The sequence below is a fragment of the Phoca vitulina genome, unplaced genomic scaffold, assembly GCF_004348235.1.
Source record: "Phoca vitulina isolate PV1807 unplaced genomic scaffold, GSC_HSeal_1.0 scaffold2, whole genome shotgun sequence".
Taxonomy (NCBI): domain Eukaryota; kingdom Metazoa; phylum Chordata; class Mammalia; order Carnivora; family Phocidae; genus Phoca; species Phoca vitulina.
In genome coordinates this window covers 28038591-28057310 of record NW_022589705.1, presented here as the reverse complement: position 1 = coordinate 28057310, position 18720 = coordinate 28038591, and the positions used below count along the sequence as shown (strand labels likewise).

Sequence of the window (18720 nt, the reverse complement as noted above, 5' to 3'; positions counted from 1 at the left end):
GATGGAATATGACTCAGCCATAAAAAAAGAATGAAATCTTGTCATTTGCAATGACATGGATGAGCCAGAGTATACTGCTAAGCAAAATAAGTCAGAGAAAGACAAATACCATATGATTTCACTCATATGTAGAATTTAAGAAACAAAACAAATGAGAAAGGGAAAAAAGAGGGAGAGAGCCAAACCAAGAAACAGACTCACAATAGTGTCTGGCACAGAGTATGAGTTCAATGAATATTTGTTAAAGGAAGGAACAAAGGAAGGAAGAGGGGAGGGAGGGGAGGAGGAAAGAAGGAAGAAATTTTGCCCTGGAGAGGAAGAAATAATAGGGTAGTAGATAGCATTAAGGAAGGGATTTTCTAATATGAGGAAATTTGGACATGTCTCACTGCTGAGGAAGGGAGCCAGTAGAGGCTGAAGATACAAGAGAATGGACTAAACCAAGTGAGAATGTGAGAAGAAATGGTGGTAGGATTAGCACCGGACAAGTCTAGGACTGCAAAGAGCAGATTTAAAGCCTGGTAAAAACTGTATCAAGTCCCCAGCAGGAGTGGACAGGCTAAAAATTATACATGGGATTTCTACTGCTATGCAGTAGTTGGCTCTTAGGTCCTGGGTTTCCTTCTGCATGACTGGACCTGGTTCTGCCTTCCTACCAATCCTTCCCACTCTGCCCCACAACCCTGGATGAAATGAATTAAGGATGAATGCTGGTGCAGATAGATCATAGGCCTTTTGATAGGATCTCAGTTGGCAGTGCTGGTCTGGTTGCATCTGCTTTTACATTTTGTTTTTCATAGAAGTGGGAGATGAGGTCATTAGCTGTGATTTAATTATGCTGGTCATGGTGGGCTTTGAGGTGTAGAGAGAAAGGAGGTTGGATTTTTTTTTTTAATCTTTTTTTTTTTAATTTATTTTATTATGTTATGTTAGTCACCATACATTACATTATTAGTGTTTGATGTAGTGTTCCATGATTCATTGTTTACGTATAACACCCAGTGCTCCATTCAGTACGTGCCCTCCTTAATACCCATCACCAGGCTGACCCATCCCCCCACCCCCCTCCCCTCTAGAACCCTCAGTTTGTTTCTCAGAGTCCATAGTCTCTCATGGTTCATCTCCCCAGGAGGTTGGATATTTTTATGGTGAACAGGAGAGTATTAAGAATTGCTGCTGTGGTAAAAGGTAGAGAAATCTCTGAGGGTATCATGGAAGGATTAAACCTAGTTAAGGTTAATGACATGCATTCATGGTTGTTGGTATCTGCACAATTGTGTATTTTGTGACAGCCGTGCTCAGCAGCCCAGTATAAGCATGGCATTTTAATCCCAGGGTGGAGTTTTGGGTTTTTTTTGACCAGTTAGGTGAGACAGAACAATGGGCAAATTATTCAGGGTAGCAAAAGTATCTTGGCTAAGTGATAGATGATGCAATCGAAGCTGGGCAGGTAAAATATAAGGGACCAATGGAAATAAAATAGAAGGTTCCATGTGATTATCAAAATTCAGTTGGTATAAAAATCACCTTGGAAGAGCCAGATCCTGAAATTATTTTCAGCAGGTCTAGGGTGAAGACCAGAATCTATTCTCATAGATTGATTCTGATTCTGCTGTAAGAGGGCCATAGACCTTTTTTTTGAGAAATAGTGTATTTGAAATTATAGTGAGTTTAAAGAAGTGATATTTTGAGAGCAGATGAGACACACCGAGAGAATACTATAAGGATAGGTGGGTACAGTGTGAAATGACTAATTTATTATCTCATAGGTGGCACAGCCTTAAATGATGAAAGGTTCAGGGTGTACCCAAGGGGGTGGGTGGCTTTAGTGCAGAGTGGAGTGGAGGTGAACATTGCCAAAGGTGAGGTCAAAGTACTGAAAGCCTAGGTAATCCATGTGGACCTTGAAGCCACTCTGGGTGATGGCAGTATTTGGGACAGAGAAGCAAAACTGTGAGCAAAGTTCAAAGCCATTGGTAAACGAAGGGGAGGGAATTACATGTGGGTAGACAAAGCAAGGACTTGGAGTTGAAGGGGTATAACTGGCTAAGAGTTTTACATAATGGTGGAGAAACAGAACTGGCTAACCCTAGCTGAGTGTTTATTAAGGCTTTATCAATCCATTTTATCCTTATAAACTTTATCTAAAGTAGATGCTATTTTTTTAAAGTAGGTTCCATGCCCAACGTGGGGCTCAAATTCATGACTCCAAGATCAAGAGTTGCATGCTCTACTCACTGAGCCAGCCAGGTGTCGTAAAGTAGGTGCTATATTTTATTCCCGATGAGGGAACTGAAGCACTGAGAGGTTAAGCATAAACCAGGATCTCACAATTCTTATCCACAATGATACACTGCCTGATGTAAAATGGTAGTGGTAGGTGTTTTCATATATTTCAACTGAAAAACAACAAAACAAAAAAACCCTGGTAGGATTAACATTTTGGAAAACAATGGAAATATTTCTTCAAATTTCATTGGTACCAAAATACTTGTTTTCAAAATCCAGCAGATGGCAGCACTAAATAATAATTCTATATTAGGTCATCTAATAGAAACAGTCGGCTTGTATCAAGACTTCTGTCTAGTCCATGCCTTAATGATTTCTTCAGCAGCATCCAGTGTACTATCTTTCTGTAAATAAATGAAATAATCTCATTACATATTAAATAAATTCAAGATGAAGTAAATATTTAAATATAAAAAATATACCAAAGTCAATGGATCAGGAAAATCACGTAGTGATTTGGGAACCAAGTGCTCTTCAACCACTGATAACTTGAGCGGGCCTAGTTGGGCTCTAGCCCATCCTTGGTGTTCATTTGGGGGTCATGCCCTCTCAGGAGATGAGTCATTGGAAGCCTGGCCTGTATAAAGCCACAACTCTGGGAGAAGCATGGGCAGAAACTGGAAAATGTCATCCGTAGCATCTTCCCTCACTTTGGTGGTCTAGTACACAGGTCCCAAGCTCTTTAAGGAGCCCAGCAGCAAATCAAACAAGCCAATTATTTATAATGTTCTATCCCATTACTGCCTGGCTGGAAAAGTGAATGAACCTTATAAGAATTCAGTATTAGAGGAGTAGAGAAGTGTGACACTGATCATTACATTATACTGTTTTGTGATACTGGCTACCAATTTATTGCTACTATCCTGACACTAAAGAAATGTACAACTGGCATGTGGCCAAAAAGCATCACCAAGAAAATGATCGACAAACTGTTAAATGCAGTTCAGACTGAGAACAGTTTAACCTGATCCCAGCCAAAACCACATCCACCAGTGGGGACACTCTCACTATTTATAACCACTGCAGCAGCCTAAGCAGCCTGCAGTGCCAAAGAAGACCCAGACTCATAAGTGACACTGAGGCCAGCAGCAAATCTGAAGGATGTGCTCCTGGGATCAATAGTTATTATTTTTGCTTTCTTGCCTCTCACCCCACCCCCTTTTGTGCATGACCTGACACCCCTCAGGATGTCCATCTGTAAGCTTGGGAGATTAAAGGACTGAGACTCAATTTCCACTTGGGGTATTTGAATATCTTTAGGAAAGGAATTCATAAAGGGGAAATCCTTTCCACTTGAGAAATTGCATGGTATTTATTGTGTTTACTGCCAACATTTATATCCAATGCTAAGATTTCTGAAAAAATTCTTTTTCCTTGCTGCTCAGAAAAGTTTACTGAAAATACCGGTTTACTAAAAGCATTACAATCTGCAGTCTCTAAAATGACATTTACATATGAAGATGATTCTTTCTGACACACAATCATGGTGAATGGTACTACTAGCTGGCATTTGCCTAATTGAAAATAGGCAAGTTGAGCAAGTTACAGCCATCATTCATTAAGTTTTGGATAGTACTCTAATGATTTGTTCATTTTAAAATAAAGACAGATTTTGGTAAAGTAGGAAAAAAATAAAACATAATAGCACTAAATGAAGATTTAAGTGAATATCTGATCTCAAGTGAAGAGAATTTTTCAAAGTAAGAATGAAAAGGCAGACCTACAAAAGGAATACAATCAAATTAATATATAGTTATGGAAACAAATCAGAGAGTATAGAAGGGCTTACCACAGAAAAGAATCATCTGCTCCTCCTCTCCCTACTCCTTCCTACTATGCCCACCATCCCCCAAGACAACCTTTTATGGCAATTTCTCATTTTAGTTCTAGTGGTTACCTCCAAGATCTAAATAATGCATTTGGTTCTATTTCTTTATTTATCAACTTCAGACAAAATTCACAATTCTCTGCTCTGAATGAGGAAAAATTGTTCATTCACACTACTATGCCCATTCCCTTTAATGTTTCAGTTATAATTACTAATAAAATTCATTTGCTTTTCAAATAGGTAATACCAGCACATAGTATAAAATTAAATTGACAGATAAACAGTAAAAACCAAGCTCTTGTTTTTCTCTTCTGCTTTTTCTACTTCTTTTCCCTTCCCTCTCTACAGAATGATTTAATCGAAAAGCCATTAGGTGGGGCTGAGTGAAGCAGGTGTCCACATATGGAGGCAGGGGGAGCCTGGCGGCCTGGTGCACCATGTTGCAGCCCGAGTGGAGTGAGGAGGGTTTCTGATGTGGGTGGCATGAGGTGCTGGTGATGGCAGTGGCAGCGTTGACTGGAACAGGATGTCAGAGTCCAAGCAGGGTAAGCCAGCATCTGTATGTCAGGGGGGCTCCGTGCTGGGTGTTAGAACCTAGACGGGATGGGGCAGGCATCTGCTAAGGTAGACTGGCATGGGGTGTCCGAGCATATGAGGGGTGCAGGATTCCATGCCGTGGGTGACAGTGGCAGCCTGGTGTGCAGTGTTGGAGAGCTGGAGGAGGGCATCTCTGCAAGGGGTGACAGCAGTGGAAGCCTGGTACAAAGTGTCAAAGCCTCAGGGGTGGTGGCTGGAGGGGCTGTGGCACATACAGAGGGACTGATTACAGAAGTGATTCCATGATGAGAGCGTGGGTTTTTTTTTTTTTTCACTGTCAAAGAGGGGAGTTATGAATATGGAAAATCCTTGAGCACAAGTCATTCAAAATGTGCAAGTAAGTCCACAGGAAAAAGATCCCAGAAGTAGAATTTCTGCGTTAAGAGGTATGCGCATTTACATTTGGATGGAAATGGTCAAACTAACCACTGCTAAGAGATTTTACAAATTAAACCCCCATTCTCTATAAGAGTGTCTTATGGAAATTTTTAGTTGTTCGCTTGTTTCCAAATTAATAGATAAAATGAAATTCTGTTGCAGTTTTAATTTTCATTTCTTGTAATATGACTAAAGTGGGACATCCTTTCATACGTTTGAGAGCTACTGAGAATGTTACCCATAACCATTGTAAAGTGCTGCTTTTTGGCCTATTTTTGACTTAAATTTTACCTGCTTCCTGCTTTCTTTCAATTTCCATTTTCTTGGCATGTTTTGCCATCCTTTTATTTTTAGCCTTTCCAAGAGGTTGAGTCAGCTATGGTAACTTTCCCTAGAGACTTCTCGGTATTGCCCCCCCCATCTTCCAAGATTGAGTATTTATGGAAAGGGGGTGTGTCCACCCAGATCCACTTTCCCTGCCCCCACGAAGGCTTTGGTCTTTTTGTGTAGATGCCAAAGGACTGTTTCTTTATCTTCTTAAGTCCAATATATCTCCGTGTTAATCATTCTGTGACAATCTTTCCTGAGGCAAGGCATTCCCTTTCAATTGCTAGATTTATCTGTTTTGTTTTGTTTTGTTTTTAATGGAAAGCATTCTTTAAATAAAGCTATAAAATTCTTTTCAGGTTCTATTTGTTCCCCCCACCACAGGATTCTACATATTTCACTTGTCTTCCACATCTATAATTTTTCTAATATTTTAAAAATCTTTGTTCCTCTCCACTCTTCTTTGCTCACTTTTCTCAATCCTTAAAATGCTTACAGAAGTAAGTATTCAGTGTTCTCTGTGCTGTTTCCAATGTCACTACCAATGACCAATAGCTTGATTTTTTTTCCCTTCAATTTTGTACCTGAGCTCTGACAACCTGCCCTTTCATCTTCTTATATTATGACATTATCTTCCCTGAACTTTTTAAATCTCTGCTTTAATCTCAAGGTTTTGGATTTGAACTATCAAATTTTATTTGCTCTATAGCAACATTTTTCTGGTTGAATATTCTCTTTCTGAACACTTGGTTTTCCCTGTACCTTTCTCCTTTTTCCCTAATAGTATATTTTTATAGATTTGTAGTTGATGCCTTTTCATTAGTCATTTTTGATTGAATTACCTTTGTAATCCCCTCCTGCTGGCACACTTACTGTTCTTATTGTTCTGGGTAATGAATATGCTACCTACTGACTTTGTCTATGATTTGAAGATGTGTCTGCAGACTGGTGCAAGTGAAGAGCCAGGGTAGCACTAGAAGACAGTAGAAATTCTCCCTGGTTCATAGTAAAGTTTAATATGATTGATGTGGATTTCAGTGGTGGGGAGGGGTTTTGTTGGTTTTTTTCCTCCCACCTAATTTAAGTGGCTACCTCCAATTTAATCTATCTCCTCCACATTGTCCAACAAAGACTGGAGCAAAAATGACAGGAGTCAATGAGAAAATCTATAACCCAACGAGAATCTCTTTTCCACCGTGCCCCGCCTAGGTTCTAGAAACATACAGCTGTATGTTTCTAACCTGCCTTGCATGATGCTTAATGAGTCTGGAGAGGCTCCAACTGCCAGTGTACTTATTGTCCTATTGTTCTAGATGAGTAGGTTGCCTGCTGGCACTGTTTATAACTTGAGATGTAGACACGAGAGACTTTCTAGGTGTCTTCCCTTTACTTTCACTGTATTTGGCAACTCTTCATCATTTACTGGGGAATTTGTGAATCTGTTTTCCTTTCTCCTAGTTGTTTCTGATAATTTCCAAGAAGAAAATGGGGAAGCACAGTGTTTATGATTTTAAAATAGGAAGTCTTAAGTTACTTTTTTTCTTTTGTTAGTTCTGCTTATAACGTCAAAAGATACACCTCTATATCTAGGATCCACTGTAAGATGAGAATATTAATGGCCTTAATCTCTCTTCTACATTTTAGTCAATTAAATTTAGGTTGTTAACATTTTTATTCTCTTCTGAATGAGTCTTCCAGAGTTTGTAGATTGTCTCCCAAAGTTGAAAACAATGTTTACATCATTCTGACTAGGTTTATAGATGAATACATTGGTAAAAAGAGTTTCTGGATCTTATTAAGCCTGTCTTCAGTAGCAATAACATCTTAAAAATAGCAATGATGTATATATTAGATTTTTTTAAAAAGATTTTATTTATTTACTTGAGAGAGAGAGAGAGAGAGGGAGGGAGCACAAGCAGGGGGAGTGGCAGAGGGAGAAGGAGAAGAAGGCAGGGAGCAGGGAGCCTGATTGAGGGCTCAATTCCAGGACCCTGAGATCATGACCTGAGCTGAAAGCAGCTGCTTAACCGACTGAGCCACCCAGGTGCCCCTCAGATTTTTTTTTATTATAGATCTGATGGTAAGCAATTCACTCAGCTTTTATTTGTCAGGAATATACACTTCATTTTCAGTTTTAAAGGCTATTTTCCTGGATAAAGAATTCTGGGCTGATGTATTTTTTTATTTCAGCACTTTGAGGATGTCATTTCATTGTATTCTGGTCTTCATTTTTTCTGATAAGAAGTTGCTAAATTAATATACATGTGAAGTATAGTTTTTCTCTGGCTGTTTTCAAGATCTTACCATTACCCTTGGTTTTCAGCAGTTCGAATGTAAAGTGTCTTAGGGTGGTTTTCTTTACATCCTGTTGTCGTTCACTGAACTTTTAGATCTCTAAGTAAGTTGCTTTTCACAAAATATGAGGAAATTTTGGCCATTACTTCTTAAAATACTTTTTCTGCCACATTCTTTTTTTGGTACTCTAATTACATGTATTATCACTTGATATTGTCTCATAGACCTAAGACTCTTTGTTCATTTCTCAAAAATAATTTTTTCCTCTATTTTTCAGATTGGATAATTCTATGAATCTGCAATTCAAGTGGGTCCTTTATTCCTGATATCCTCAATCCTCTGTGTGTTAAGCCCCATACATTTTTCATATCAGATATTACACTTTTAAGTTCCTGAATTTCCACTTGATTTTTTTATAATTTTAATTTGTTCACTCATTATGACAATATTTTCCTTTAATTTCTTGAACATACTTTAAAGTCCTTGTCTGCTAATTCCTATATCTGGGTCACCTTGTGATCTGTTTCTACTGACTGCTTTTTTTCTTTCTTAAAGGTCACATTTTCTTTTTTTCTTTTTTTTAAAGATTTTATTTATTTATTTGAGAGAGAGTAAGAGAGAGAGAGCACAAGCAACGGGAGGGGCAGAGGGAGAGGGAGAAGCAGACTCTCCACTGAGCAGTGGGCCCGATGCAGGGCTCAATCCCAGGACCCTGGGATCATGACCTGAGCCGAAGGCAGGTGCTTAACTGACTGAGCCACCCAGGCACCCCAAGGGTCACATTTTCTTATGTCTTCACATGTCTAGTAATTTTTTATTGCATGCTGCACATTGTATTGTTACATGGTAAGGAGTCCAATTATGCTTAATACAGTAAACTCAACACTTCAAAGTGTTGAGTTTTGTTCTGGTAGGCAGTTAATTTCATGGCAGCAAGCCAAAATTAAAAAAAAAAAAAAAACTGCATACGAACACATCATTCCTAGCAAGAGAAAAAAAGGTGCTTTATAAATCAGAAGGAAGGACGTCATAAATGTAGTTTTGAATAGAACAGGGGACTTACTTTTATGAAGCAAAATCGCACAAACTTCTCAAACTGTAATTTGGTCTCTGCATTACAGAATGCTGAAACTGGAATGGCTGACAGTTTCTGAAAAATAAATAGAAAAATAAAATAGGAAAACTACTTCTAATTCAAATTCAATTTTAGGATAGATAAATGTTAAAAACAAACAGATACTTCTAAATATCCACAACAACCTCCGACAAGAAAAAAATGTTTTTAAAATCCTCCACATAGCCATAAAGGGAATATTATATAACAAAACAAAAATGTTTTTAAAAATGTTTTTAAAATCCTCCACATAGCCATAAATGGAATATCATATAACAAAACTGTAGTTAACATTGTTCAAAACATGTCAGCAAGTATCCTTCGTATACAATACAGCACAGTATCTCAAAGGCCAATAAATACTACCTTATTTTTAGTCATCCATTTCACAAATTTATAGTCATAAGGTTCATTGCTGTCCTTCATATCAGAGAGGTCTGCATCTAAAACAACAATGAAAATTAGATGGCCTATTATATCTGAAGGCAAGATGTATTTCATTTAAATCTGTCAAGATTCAAAATATTCTCAGAAACTACTGAAGTCTCATACTATATGGTGGGTTGGGAAGTGAAAAATTCACAGATAGGTTTTTTTTTTTTAAGAATAGTTATTTCCAAGAATTATGTAATTAATTACATTTTCTATTTGCCCTTGCAGCCACAGAGTTCAGTCCCAAGTTAATGCTAATCACTATACTATATGAACCTATATGAAAAATTTGTTTCCTTCCCCTCCTATGTGACATTGATTCTTTATTATATACATTTCTATTTATATATATTATTACATAGAAAACCTTTTAATATAAGTTAGTTTAAATGATTTTGGAAGCAGATCAAGTATATAAATCAATTATTTTAAAAATAATTCATGTTGGGCAATCCTCTCATGTCCCCTCCCTCCTTGGGAGCTTTGCACTGTCACTTAGCTATCCCTCGATAAACCTTGCTCTGCTGCCCACCAAAAAAAACCATAATAATAATTAAAAAATGAATAAATAATGAATTTAAAAAAATAAAAAAAATAAAAATAATTCATGTTGAGGGATGCCTGAGTGGCTCAGTCAGTTAAGCATCTGCCTTCGGCTCAGGTCATGATCCCGGGGTCCTTGGGATCGAGTCCTGCATCAGGATCCCTGCTCAGCAGGGAGCCTGCTTCTCCTACTGCCTGCTACTCCCCCTGCTTGTGCTCTCTCTCTCTGACAAATAAATAAATAAAATATTTTTAAAAATAATAAATAAAAATATATAAAATAGGGGCGCCTGGGTGGCTCCGTCGTTAAGCATCTGCCTTCAGCTCAGGTCATGATCCTGGGGTCCTAGGATCGAGCCCTGCATCAGGCTCCCTGCTCAGCGGGAAGCCTGCTTCTCCCTCTCCCACCCCCTGCTTGTGTTCCCTCTCTCACTGTGTCTCTCTCTCTGTGTCAAAATAAATAAATAAAAGTTAAAAATATATGTATAAAATAAATAAATTAAAAAATTCACATTGAAAATATTATAGATTTCCAATTCAAAAGCAAAACTAAAGGTGATGAAAACAGCTATTTCTTTGTATCATTTCATGAAATGAGCTATACATTTAGACGTAACATAGGAAAAGTGATTTCTAAACCTCAGAGTATAGGACATCTTAAGGGATTTTATATAAGAATGGAGCTTAGGAGAGCCAAACATATACAGCCTTCAGGCACTAGGACAGCAAAAATCTCTGGGCATCATGGCTTCTCCTTCTCTCACAACAAATGAAGAAATAACAGTCACCGTTTGGTTATAAAATCAAAAGTTTCCAGCCCTATAAAATTTGGTATATATAAAAGGCTTTGCAAGTTCAGTAGAATATAACTTTATTGTAATAGAACCTTAAAACAAACTATTCGGCCAACTTCTGTCAGAATAAATTATGCTTTTAAATGTACTATTATTAACATTATAGTTTTTTTTTTTTAAGAAAATCGGTTATATATAAAATGTTATCATGCTTCTAATTTTAGACTAGTACGGCATGTCAGAAGTACATAAAACAGCTTCAGGTAATATAAAGACCATTGCTTTTGGGAGACCAAACTATTTGGAATCTAGCTATGTGACTTTAGGCAAGTTATTTAAAATTTTCTAAGTCTTCACATCTTTAAAAGTGGAGCTAACAATGCTTTCTTCAAAAGCGTATTTCAAAGTGCTAGGCATGTAGCAGACTCTCAATAAATATTATTTTCCTTCTTTACTTCATTTCAGTATATTCTAAAATAGCAAACATTCCCTGATAGCACCAACGTTCTAGAAATCTTATTTTTCTTAAGTAAAAAGGAAACTAAAATTTTACTCAGAGGAACACTGGGTTCATGTATTATTTCATGTACTTGTGTTTTAAATTCCACACTAGAACAAGATGATAGGAAATTCTGTGTTTAATGGGATACCTAAAAGAACTGACTCTATAACCATGTTAACAGTCACATTTAAGATTCAGGGATCTAAAACTCAAGATGATTATTGAAAAAACAAAACAAAACAAAACAAAAAAGCACTGACATTCCGAAAAGCCATTTTTCCATAGACAAAATGCTGACATAGTTTTCACATCAATCTTTACTCCCTAATTCTAATACAATTTCACACATAAGTTTCCATATATTTGAAATAATAAAAACCCTTACAAACCTAGCAAAGACACATCAGCAATTATGAAGTATCCCCCATCAGGAACGATGGGTTTTAGGCCAAGACTTTCAAGTAAATGTATCATCCGGTCTCTTTTTACTTCTAACTCCTTTGGCAAAGAATTAAAGTAACACTCTGGGTCATCCATGCGCTTGATGTCAATCCAAAAAGCTTGAGCCAAGGCTTCCTGCATGTTAAGATTGAAACATGTGGAAAGGAAATACGGTAATGTTATTTATTGCTGAATTTATTGGTATAATAAAAATTGCCTGAGTCACATTATTGGCAAAAAAAAAAAAAAGTTATTCAGGGAATTACAGTTGAATTCCTGTGAACTTATGTTAGATTGTATCAATTAATGGAGGAATCAGTTACATGTAAATGATTAAATCTAATGTGAAGAACTGAGAATGAGCCATGAAGATCCGAAATAAAGAAGAGGTATTGTATAAAGATGGCTTACTTGGGAATGAAAAGACATTATTTTCCATTGAGGGGAGCGGTAGAATGACTTGCTAGATCTAAGTCTGAAAAATGACCAGAGAAATGATGAACTAGCCAGCCTTTTTCGATTACGTTGGAGGATGTAGTGGAAATGAAAGCTGACCCACTGCGTCACTCCCCATAGATATGCAATCATTCTAATCTGAATTCTAATCCCTGTTCTAATCATTTGTATCCCAGAAGTGTCTAAGTGCCACAGGGATTAGAAAAGAGTGTCCGGGGTATGTGGAGTCACTTCAGTACCATTCCTCAAGAAAGCCAGAAGTGACAGGAGAGAAACTGGGAGAAGGGAAAAAACCAATGTTGTTAAAGGTCATGTAGATGTCTCAGGAGGCAACAGGTCAGGAAAAGATAAACAAGTCTGAATCAGGACACACATAAAGAGCAAGGATCTGTACAAGGGTAGGTCAGTGTGAACTGAAACAACTTAAAAATACCGGTTTCTCAGAGCAAAGAAGGAAAGGTAAGCAAATAATCAAGAACCTGGAATAGTTGAGATAGCAGGGCAAAGTGGCCAAATTTTAAGGAAATTAATCAGAACCAAGAGGTATTAAGAATTAAAGGATAAACATTCATTCAGTGAACATACACTGAATACTAATGTTAAATATTGGCATTGTGATAAAACACTGGGGGTATAATGGTAAATAAGATAAACATGGTCCTTGCCTTTATGGAGATTCCAGTTGGTGTGTACTGGAGGGGGTACGTGGGAGGGGTGAGGAAACAAATACACGAAAAAGGCAAGATATAGTTTGTTCTGTTGGAAGAACTGAGTCTGGTGTGGCTCAAGAGTAGCAAGAGAGCATGGCAAGAGATGACATGGAGAGACAAAGAAGGGTAAGATCACTGAGAAGACTGCATGCCAAAAGAAACCAGCAGGAAAAAAGAATTAATCATAATTTCCCAATACTAACAAAATCTTGGATAAATAAGGATCAAGCTGTATCAGCCTAGGAATCTGGGGTTCCCCTGGAAGCATGGGCCAGTTTCCAAACATGGTTGTCTGAGTGCATGGAAAAATCCAGGCACTTGGTTGAAATGGAGGACCAGAGGGGTCAGGAAAAGATGTTCCAGATTCTTAGCTGCATCTTTCTTGTTCTCAGCAACTTATTCACTCCCCATAGCAGGAGATATGCCCTAGAAAAGTCAAAGCTCAAGAGATATAATCATCTCTCCTAACTGTAGTCTTATACCGGACTTCTCTCTTTTTTTCATGCCCCACATGTGACCCAATGGCAAATGCTGTCAGCTCTGCGTTCAAAATATATTCAGAACCCAATCATGTTCCACCATTTTACCATCCCTATATTGGTTCATTCAACTGCTGTCTCTCTCCTGGATCACTTCAACAGTCTTTTGACTCAATAAAGCAGCCAGGTCCCTTTGATAATATAAGTTAGATCATGTCACCCTTGTGCTCAAACTCTCCAGTGGCTTCCTATCTCACTCAGCTTTTACAGTGATGAACATGGCCTTATTTGATCTGGCTCCCAGCTACCCCTTGATTTATTTCTTCCTACTCTTGTCCTTTGATCATCCCATCCCACTCTCATGCTTTTCACGGATACAAACATGACAGCCAGACTGCCTACCCCAGGGCCTTTGCACTTGTTTTTCTCAAAGTCTGGAAGGTTCTTCTCTAGGTAACCCATGTGATTACTTAAGCTTTAATTCATAGCTCAAATGTCATTTTCTCAGGGAGGCTTTCAACGATTACTCCACTTAACATTGTATGTTCTCCCTCTTAGCACTTTATATCTTTCATCTTCCCTGCTTTATTTTTCTCTCTTGCATCTATGAACACCTGACATATTATTAAAATATTTACTTCTTTATTATCTGTGCCCCCACTAGGCCATAAGCTCAAAAAGAGCTTTTCAGAAAGAAATTCCTGCTGTATCTCCAATACTCAGTAAATATTTGTTGAATAAGTGAATGGATTTATTTTGAGTGGATAAAATGAATTTAATATTATATAAAACCAAAAGTCAAAACTAGTCTTTATTATGACACTGCTTTAGAGAGTCATTGGAGAAAGAATTTTAAAATAAAATTTTTTTCTCATTCAGTAGATCTTTTTGACAGGAAGCAAAAAAGTAAATTTACTGTAGCCAATATATTTCACTCTTTTGGCTTTTTAACTGCCTTCCAGATAAAGAAAATTTTTCAGTGTTCTGATTCACAGAATGATGATACATAGATCCCTGTTTTATAAATATATATTTTTAAAAAAACCAGAAACAATATAAAAAGATATACATTAAAAAGTCTTGCACTCACCCCGTCCCTATCTACTCATTTCACCTATTCCTCATACCCCTACAATTGGCACCTTTTTTTTTTAAGATTTTATTTATTTATTTGACAGACAGCGAGAGCAGGGGCACAAGCAGGGGGAGTGGGAGAGGGAGAAGCAGGCTTCCCACGGAGCAGGGAGCCCCAATGCAGGGCGCGGGGCTCGATCCCAGGACCCTGGGATCACAACCTGAGCCGAAGGCAGATGCTTAACGACTGAGCCACCCAGGCGCCCCTACAATTGGCCACTTTTACTAGTTCCTTATGGATCCTTCCAGAGATCCTTTAAGAAAATACAAGCGAATGGTTTCCCCCTGTCTTATACAGGATATAGCATAAATATACACTGCCCTGCATCTTGCTTTTTTTACTTTACAGTATATTCTGGAAACTTTTCCATATTGATCATTATAGAACTTCCTCATTCTTTTCCTTTCTTTTCATTTTTAAATAGTCATGATGACAGTCAGAATGGCCCCCAAAGGTGTCCAGGTCTTAAAACCCAGAACTTGTAGGCGCACCTGGGTGGCTCAGTCCTTCAGCTCAGGTCATGATCGCAGGGTCCTGGGATGAAGCCCTGCATCAGGCTCCCCACCCTTTGAACCTACCGCCTGATTGTGCTCTTGTTCTATCTCTCTCTCTCAGATGAATAAATTAAAAAATCTTAAAAAAAAACAAACAAACCCAGAATCTGTAAACATGTTACCTTGCATGGTAAAATTAACTTTGCAAATGTGGTTTAAATTAAGGATCTTGAGATGAAGAGATTATCTTGGATTTTCTGTGGGCCTAACACAATCATAAAGATCCTTATAAGGGAAAGAAGGTAACAGGAGAGTCAGAGTCATGTTAGAGTGATGTGACCATAAGCCAAGGAATATGAGCAGTCCCTAGAAGATGGAAAAGACAAGGAACGAAGTCTCCCTTACAGCCTTCAGAAGGAATACCAGAATGCAGACACCCTGTTTTTAGCCATAAGACCCATTTCAGATTGTTGACCTCCAGAACTGTAAGATAAAAAAATTTGTGTTGTTTTAAGCCACCAAGTTTGTGGCCATTTGTTACAGAGAAATAGGAAACTAATACAAAACTCATATAATATTTAAATGTTTGGATAAACCATGGTTTGTTTAATTAATTCTAAAGATGGATAATGACTATCCCCTATCTTCTGCAATAAATGGCCATACACATACAGAGCTTCTTATGTGTACAGATAATAACTACAGGGTAAATTCCCAGAAGACAGATTGCTGCTTTGTAATGCACGCACATCTATAATTTTGCTTGGTGTTGTCACTGTCCTTCACAGAGTCTGCAGTACTTTGCAATCCACCAGCAACGTATGAGTATTCAGAGTTAAAACTTGATGTATTTAAATAAACAGAAAAAAGCTGTTCTTGACAGTAATGAGTATCTGTCTGCTCCTGAATTCCCAAACAATACTAGAGGCCTGGCTCAAAAAGGGCATCACAGGTAGAACTAAGCCAATCCAAATACACAGCCTAAAAATAACACCTTTACCAAAAGACTTCAACCCCAATTTACTATTAATACCTACCTGTAAAGGAGTTGCACAAGTATAAATGGTGTTTTGTTGAACTGTCTGTAAATGTTTTATCAAATGATTAGGACCAATGGACCAGCCAAGCTGGAAAAGGAAAAGATAAAAAGCAGATTTCAAAAAACAAATCTAATTGTATGTACCAAATCCGATAGAGTAGCTCAGCTTAATGTAATTATTAAATATATGCAACTCTAAAATGTTCATACTATGAAAGTAGTGCAGTATTAGTATTTACTCATCATTTCAACACTGTTCTTTTGTGAGAAAGTTTCCCACTGGAGTCACTAAACTCTGCCTTCAGAAGGTAAACAGTACCCTTAGTCGCTATTATCCTTTTCTTTTCTAATTTGCTACTTCTGATATTCTGAAGGTCTAAAAACTGGTAATAAAGGTTATCTGAATTAGGTAAAAGTAACTCTGAATGAGGGCCTAAGGGACTCTTCCATAAGCTGGTTCTGCAGGCCCCATTTTTGATACTCCCTGCTTCTTGGCCATGTTCAGGAGAGGCCAGTTGGAAGATGACCAAATTTCAACTGGGTAAATCGCTGTTGTATTACATAGTGCAGTGCTTAAGTACGTGGATTCTGAAGCTAGACTGCCTGCACTGGCTGGACTTTATTAGCAGTATAACCTCAGGCAACTTACTTCTCTGCACTAGTTTTATTGCCTGTAGAATGGGGATGATAAATTATACTCACCTCATAATGCCATTATGAGAATGAGCATGTGTAAACCACTTAGAACCTGGCACATAGTAAGTGCCAAAATATTAGTTATTATATTATTTCCTTCCTCCTTTTATATTAATATACAACAATCTGAACATTTTTTGCAAAAAAAAAAAGAGTGCCATTAGTTCGTGACTTATAAAATGAAAAATTACCTATTTTTTCTGCCATTTACAATGACATGGATGGAGCCAGACGGTATTATGCTAAGCGAAATAAGTTAGTCAGAGAAAGACAAATACCATACGATTTCACTCATCTGGGGAACTTAAGAAACAAAACAAATGAGCAAAGGAAAAAAAAGAGAGAGAGGGAGGCAAACCAAGAAACAGACTCTTAACTATATAGAGAGAACAAACGGATGGTTACCAGAGGGGAGGTGGGTGGAGGACTGAGGGAAATAGGTGAGGATTAAGGTGGGCACTTGTGAGAAGCACTGGATTTGTGCTGAATAACTGCACTGCACACCTGAAACCAATAATACACTTTATGTTAACTAACTGGAATTTAAATAAAGACTTTGAAATAATAAAGAAACAATCAGGTCTCAAAAAGGATAAAGGCCAACATGAAAGCTGAATGAGTAAAAATAAAGAAAAGATCAGTAAGTATAAAAACCTGTGTAAACTGAATATATATGCATTTAAAACACACATATACAGAAACTCTACGAGAAATAAAATACATGCTCATTTTTAAGCAATTTCATTCTTCTGCACCTTACCTTCCAGCCAGTTACACTGAAAGTCTTTCCAGCACTTCCTATTGTTATTGTTCTCTCCCACATACCTGGAAAAGTAGCTAAATAGGAAAGAGAAAAGAAAAAGTTTAAGTAATTGCTTTCCAACCAATCTGTATTCAGTATAATCTAAAAACATAAAGGTAGTGGTCAGTGTATTCCAGTAGGTTTTTAAATATAATGTAACTCTAACCCAAACACAATTGAAAATGTTACAGTGCTTGGAAACACTGTCATATGTGATAGATTAAGTAATTTTAAGGAGCACAATTCCTTCCAGGGTCAGGAGTGTCAGTAGGCAGGGTTCTAGGCAGGGGTTGCACCAGCATGGCACCCAGCGCTCAGAGTCAGTGGTGGCTGAACATTCAATATTCTCTTCCTGTGGCACCCTTTTGGTTGTGGTCTGGCTAGTGTTTACTCATATCTTCTCTGCCCATTTTGCGAGTCTATTTCTCCAGGCTTCCTAAGGCAATGGTTCTTAAAATGTGGTCCCCACACCAACATAGCAGTCTCAGTGGGGAACTAGTCAGGAAGGCAAATTATTGGACTGCATCCCAGAGCTACTGAATCACAAACTCTGGGGGTAGGGTCCTGCGATCTGGGTGTGCATGCATGTGCGTGTGTGTGTGTGTTTTGCTAAAAATTTTGAGATATAAATCCCACACCATAAAATTCACTTCTTTAAACTGTCCAATTCGATGGTTTTTAGTATATCTGCAAAGCTGTGTAACCAGTTTTAGAACATTTTTTTACCTCAAGAGAAGCCCATACCTTTTGGGTATCACCCCTTAATATAATCTCCATGGCCAAGAGCCATGGCCAGGAACATTAGAACTTGTGCCTGAATGGAGCTCATCTAGCATACCTAGTCCCTCCATAATGCACACCATGGCCTTCCTGCATTTAGAAATATTAGCTAGCACTTCAGCACTATGCAATCACCATGAAAAGGACACTTGTTTCTAGTACGAGCTGAAGTAAGAAGGCAGAGTGTTGCCTTATTGACCTCAACTGAGAACACGTGTATCAGGTGACTCCAATTTTTTGCCCCTTTCTGCATGTTTATGAATGTGAAGTGCCAAGAGTATTGACTTTGGGGTTAAATCTATTTCAGTGAGTAGGTGATTCACAAATATGGATTCCACAAATAATAAGAAACGACTGCATAAATGTTCTCAAGTTGATTGATATCTTTAATAAAATCATTCATTCTTATACTTATTTACTTATCAAACATTTATTAGCAATGACCAGGTGCCAGGGACTATGCTAGGTCTAGAGGAAACAAAGATGAGAAAGAAGCAGTTTCTGTCTTCAAGGAGTTTAATGGCTAATGGGGGTAGGAGAAAAGTAAAACAACAACCACAATACAGTGTGGTAAGTGCTGTAATCGCAA

At 37.8% G+C, this 18720-nt stretch overlaps 1 protein-coding gene across 7 annotated transcripts in view; it reads right to left on the bottom strand.

Moving 5' to 3' along the window:
- Positions 1-1088: 1088 nt before the first annotated feature.
- The window catches only part of KYAT3 (kynurenine aminotransferase 3), a 65395-nt gene continuing 47763 nt past the window's right edge, over positions 1089-18720 (bottom strand). For all 7 annotated transcript variants that reach the window (XM_032424406.1, XM_032424398.1, XM_032424429.1 and 4 more), the window contains 6 exons: positions 17310-17386; positions 15852-15941; positions 11489-11675; positions 9195-9271; positions 8778-8864; positions 1089-2633 (listed from right to left, as the gene is read on the bottom strand). In XM_032424406.1, coding sequence (XP_032280297.1) covers positions 2571-2633; positions 8778-8864; positions 9195-9271; positions 11489-11675; positions 15852-15941; positions 17310-17386 — 581 coding nt within the window. In that variant the 3' untranslated portion in view covers positions 1089-2570. The remainder of the gene's footprint in view (positions 2634-8777; positions 8865-9194; positions 9272-11488; positions 11676-15851; positions 15942-17309; positions 17387-18720) is intronic.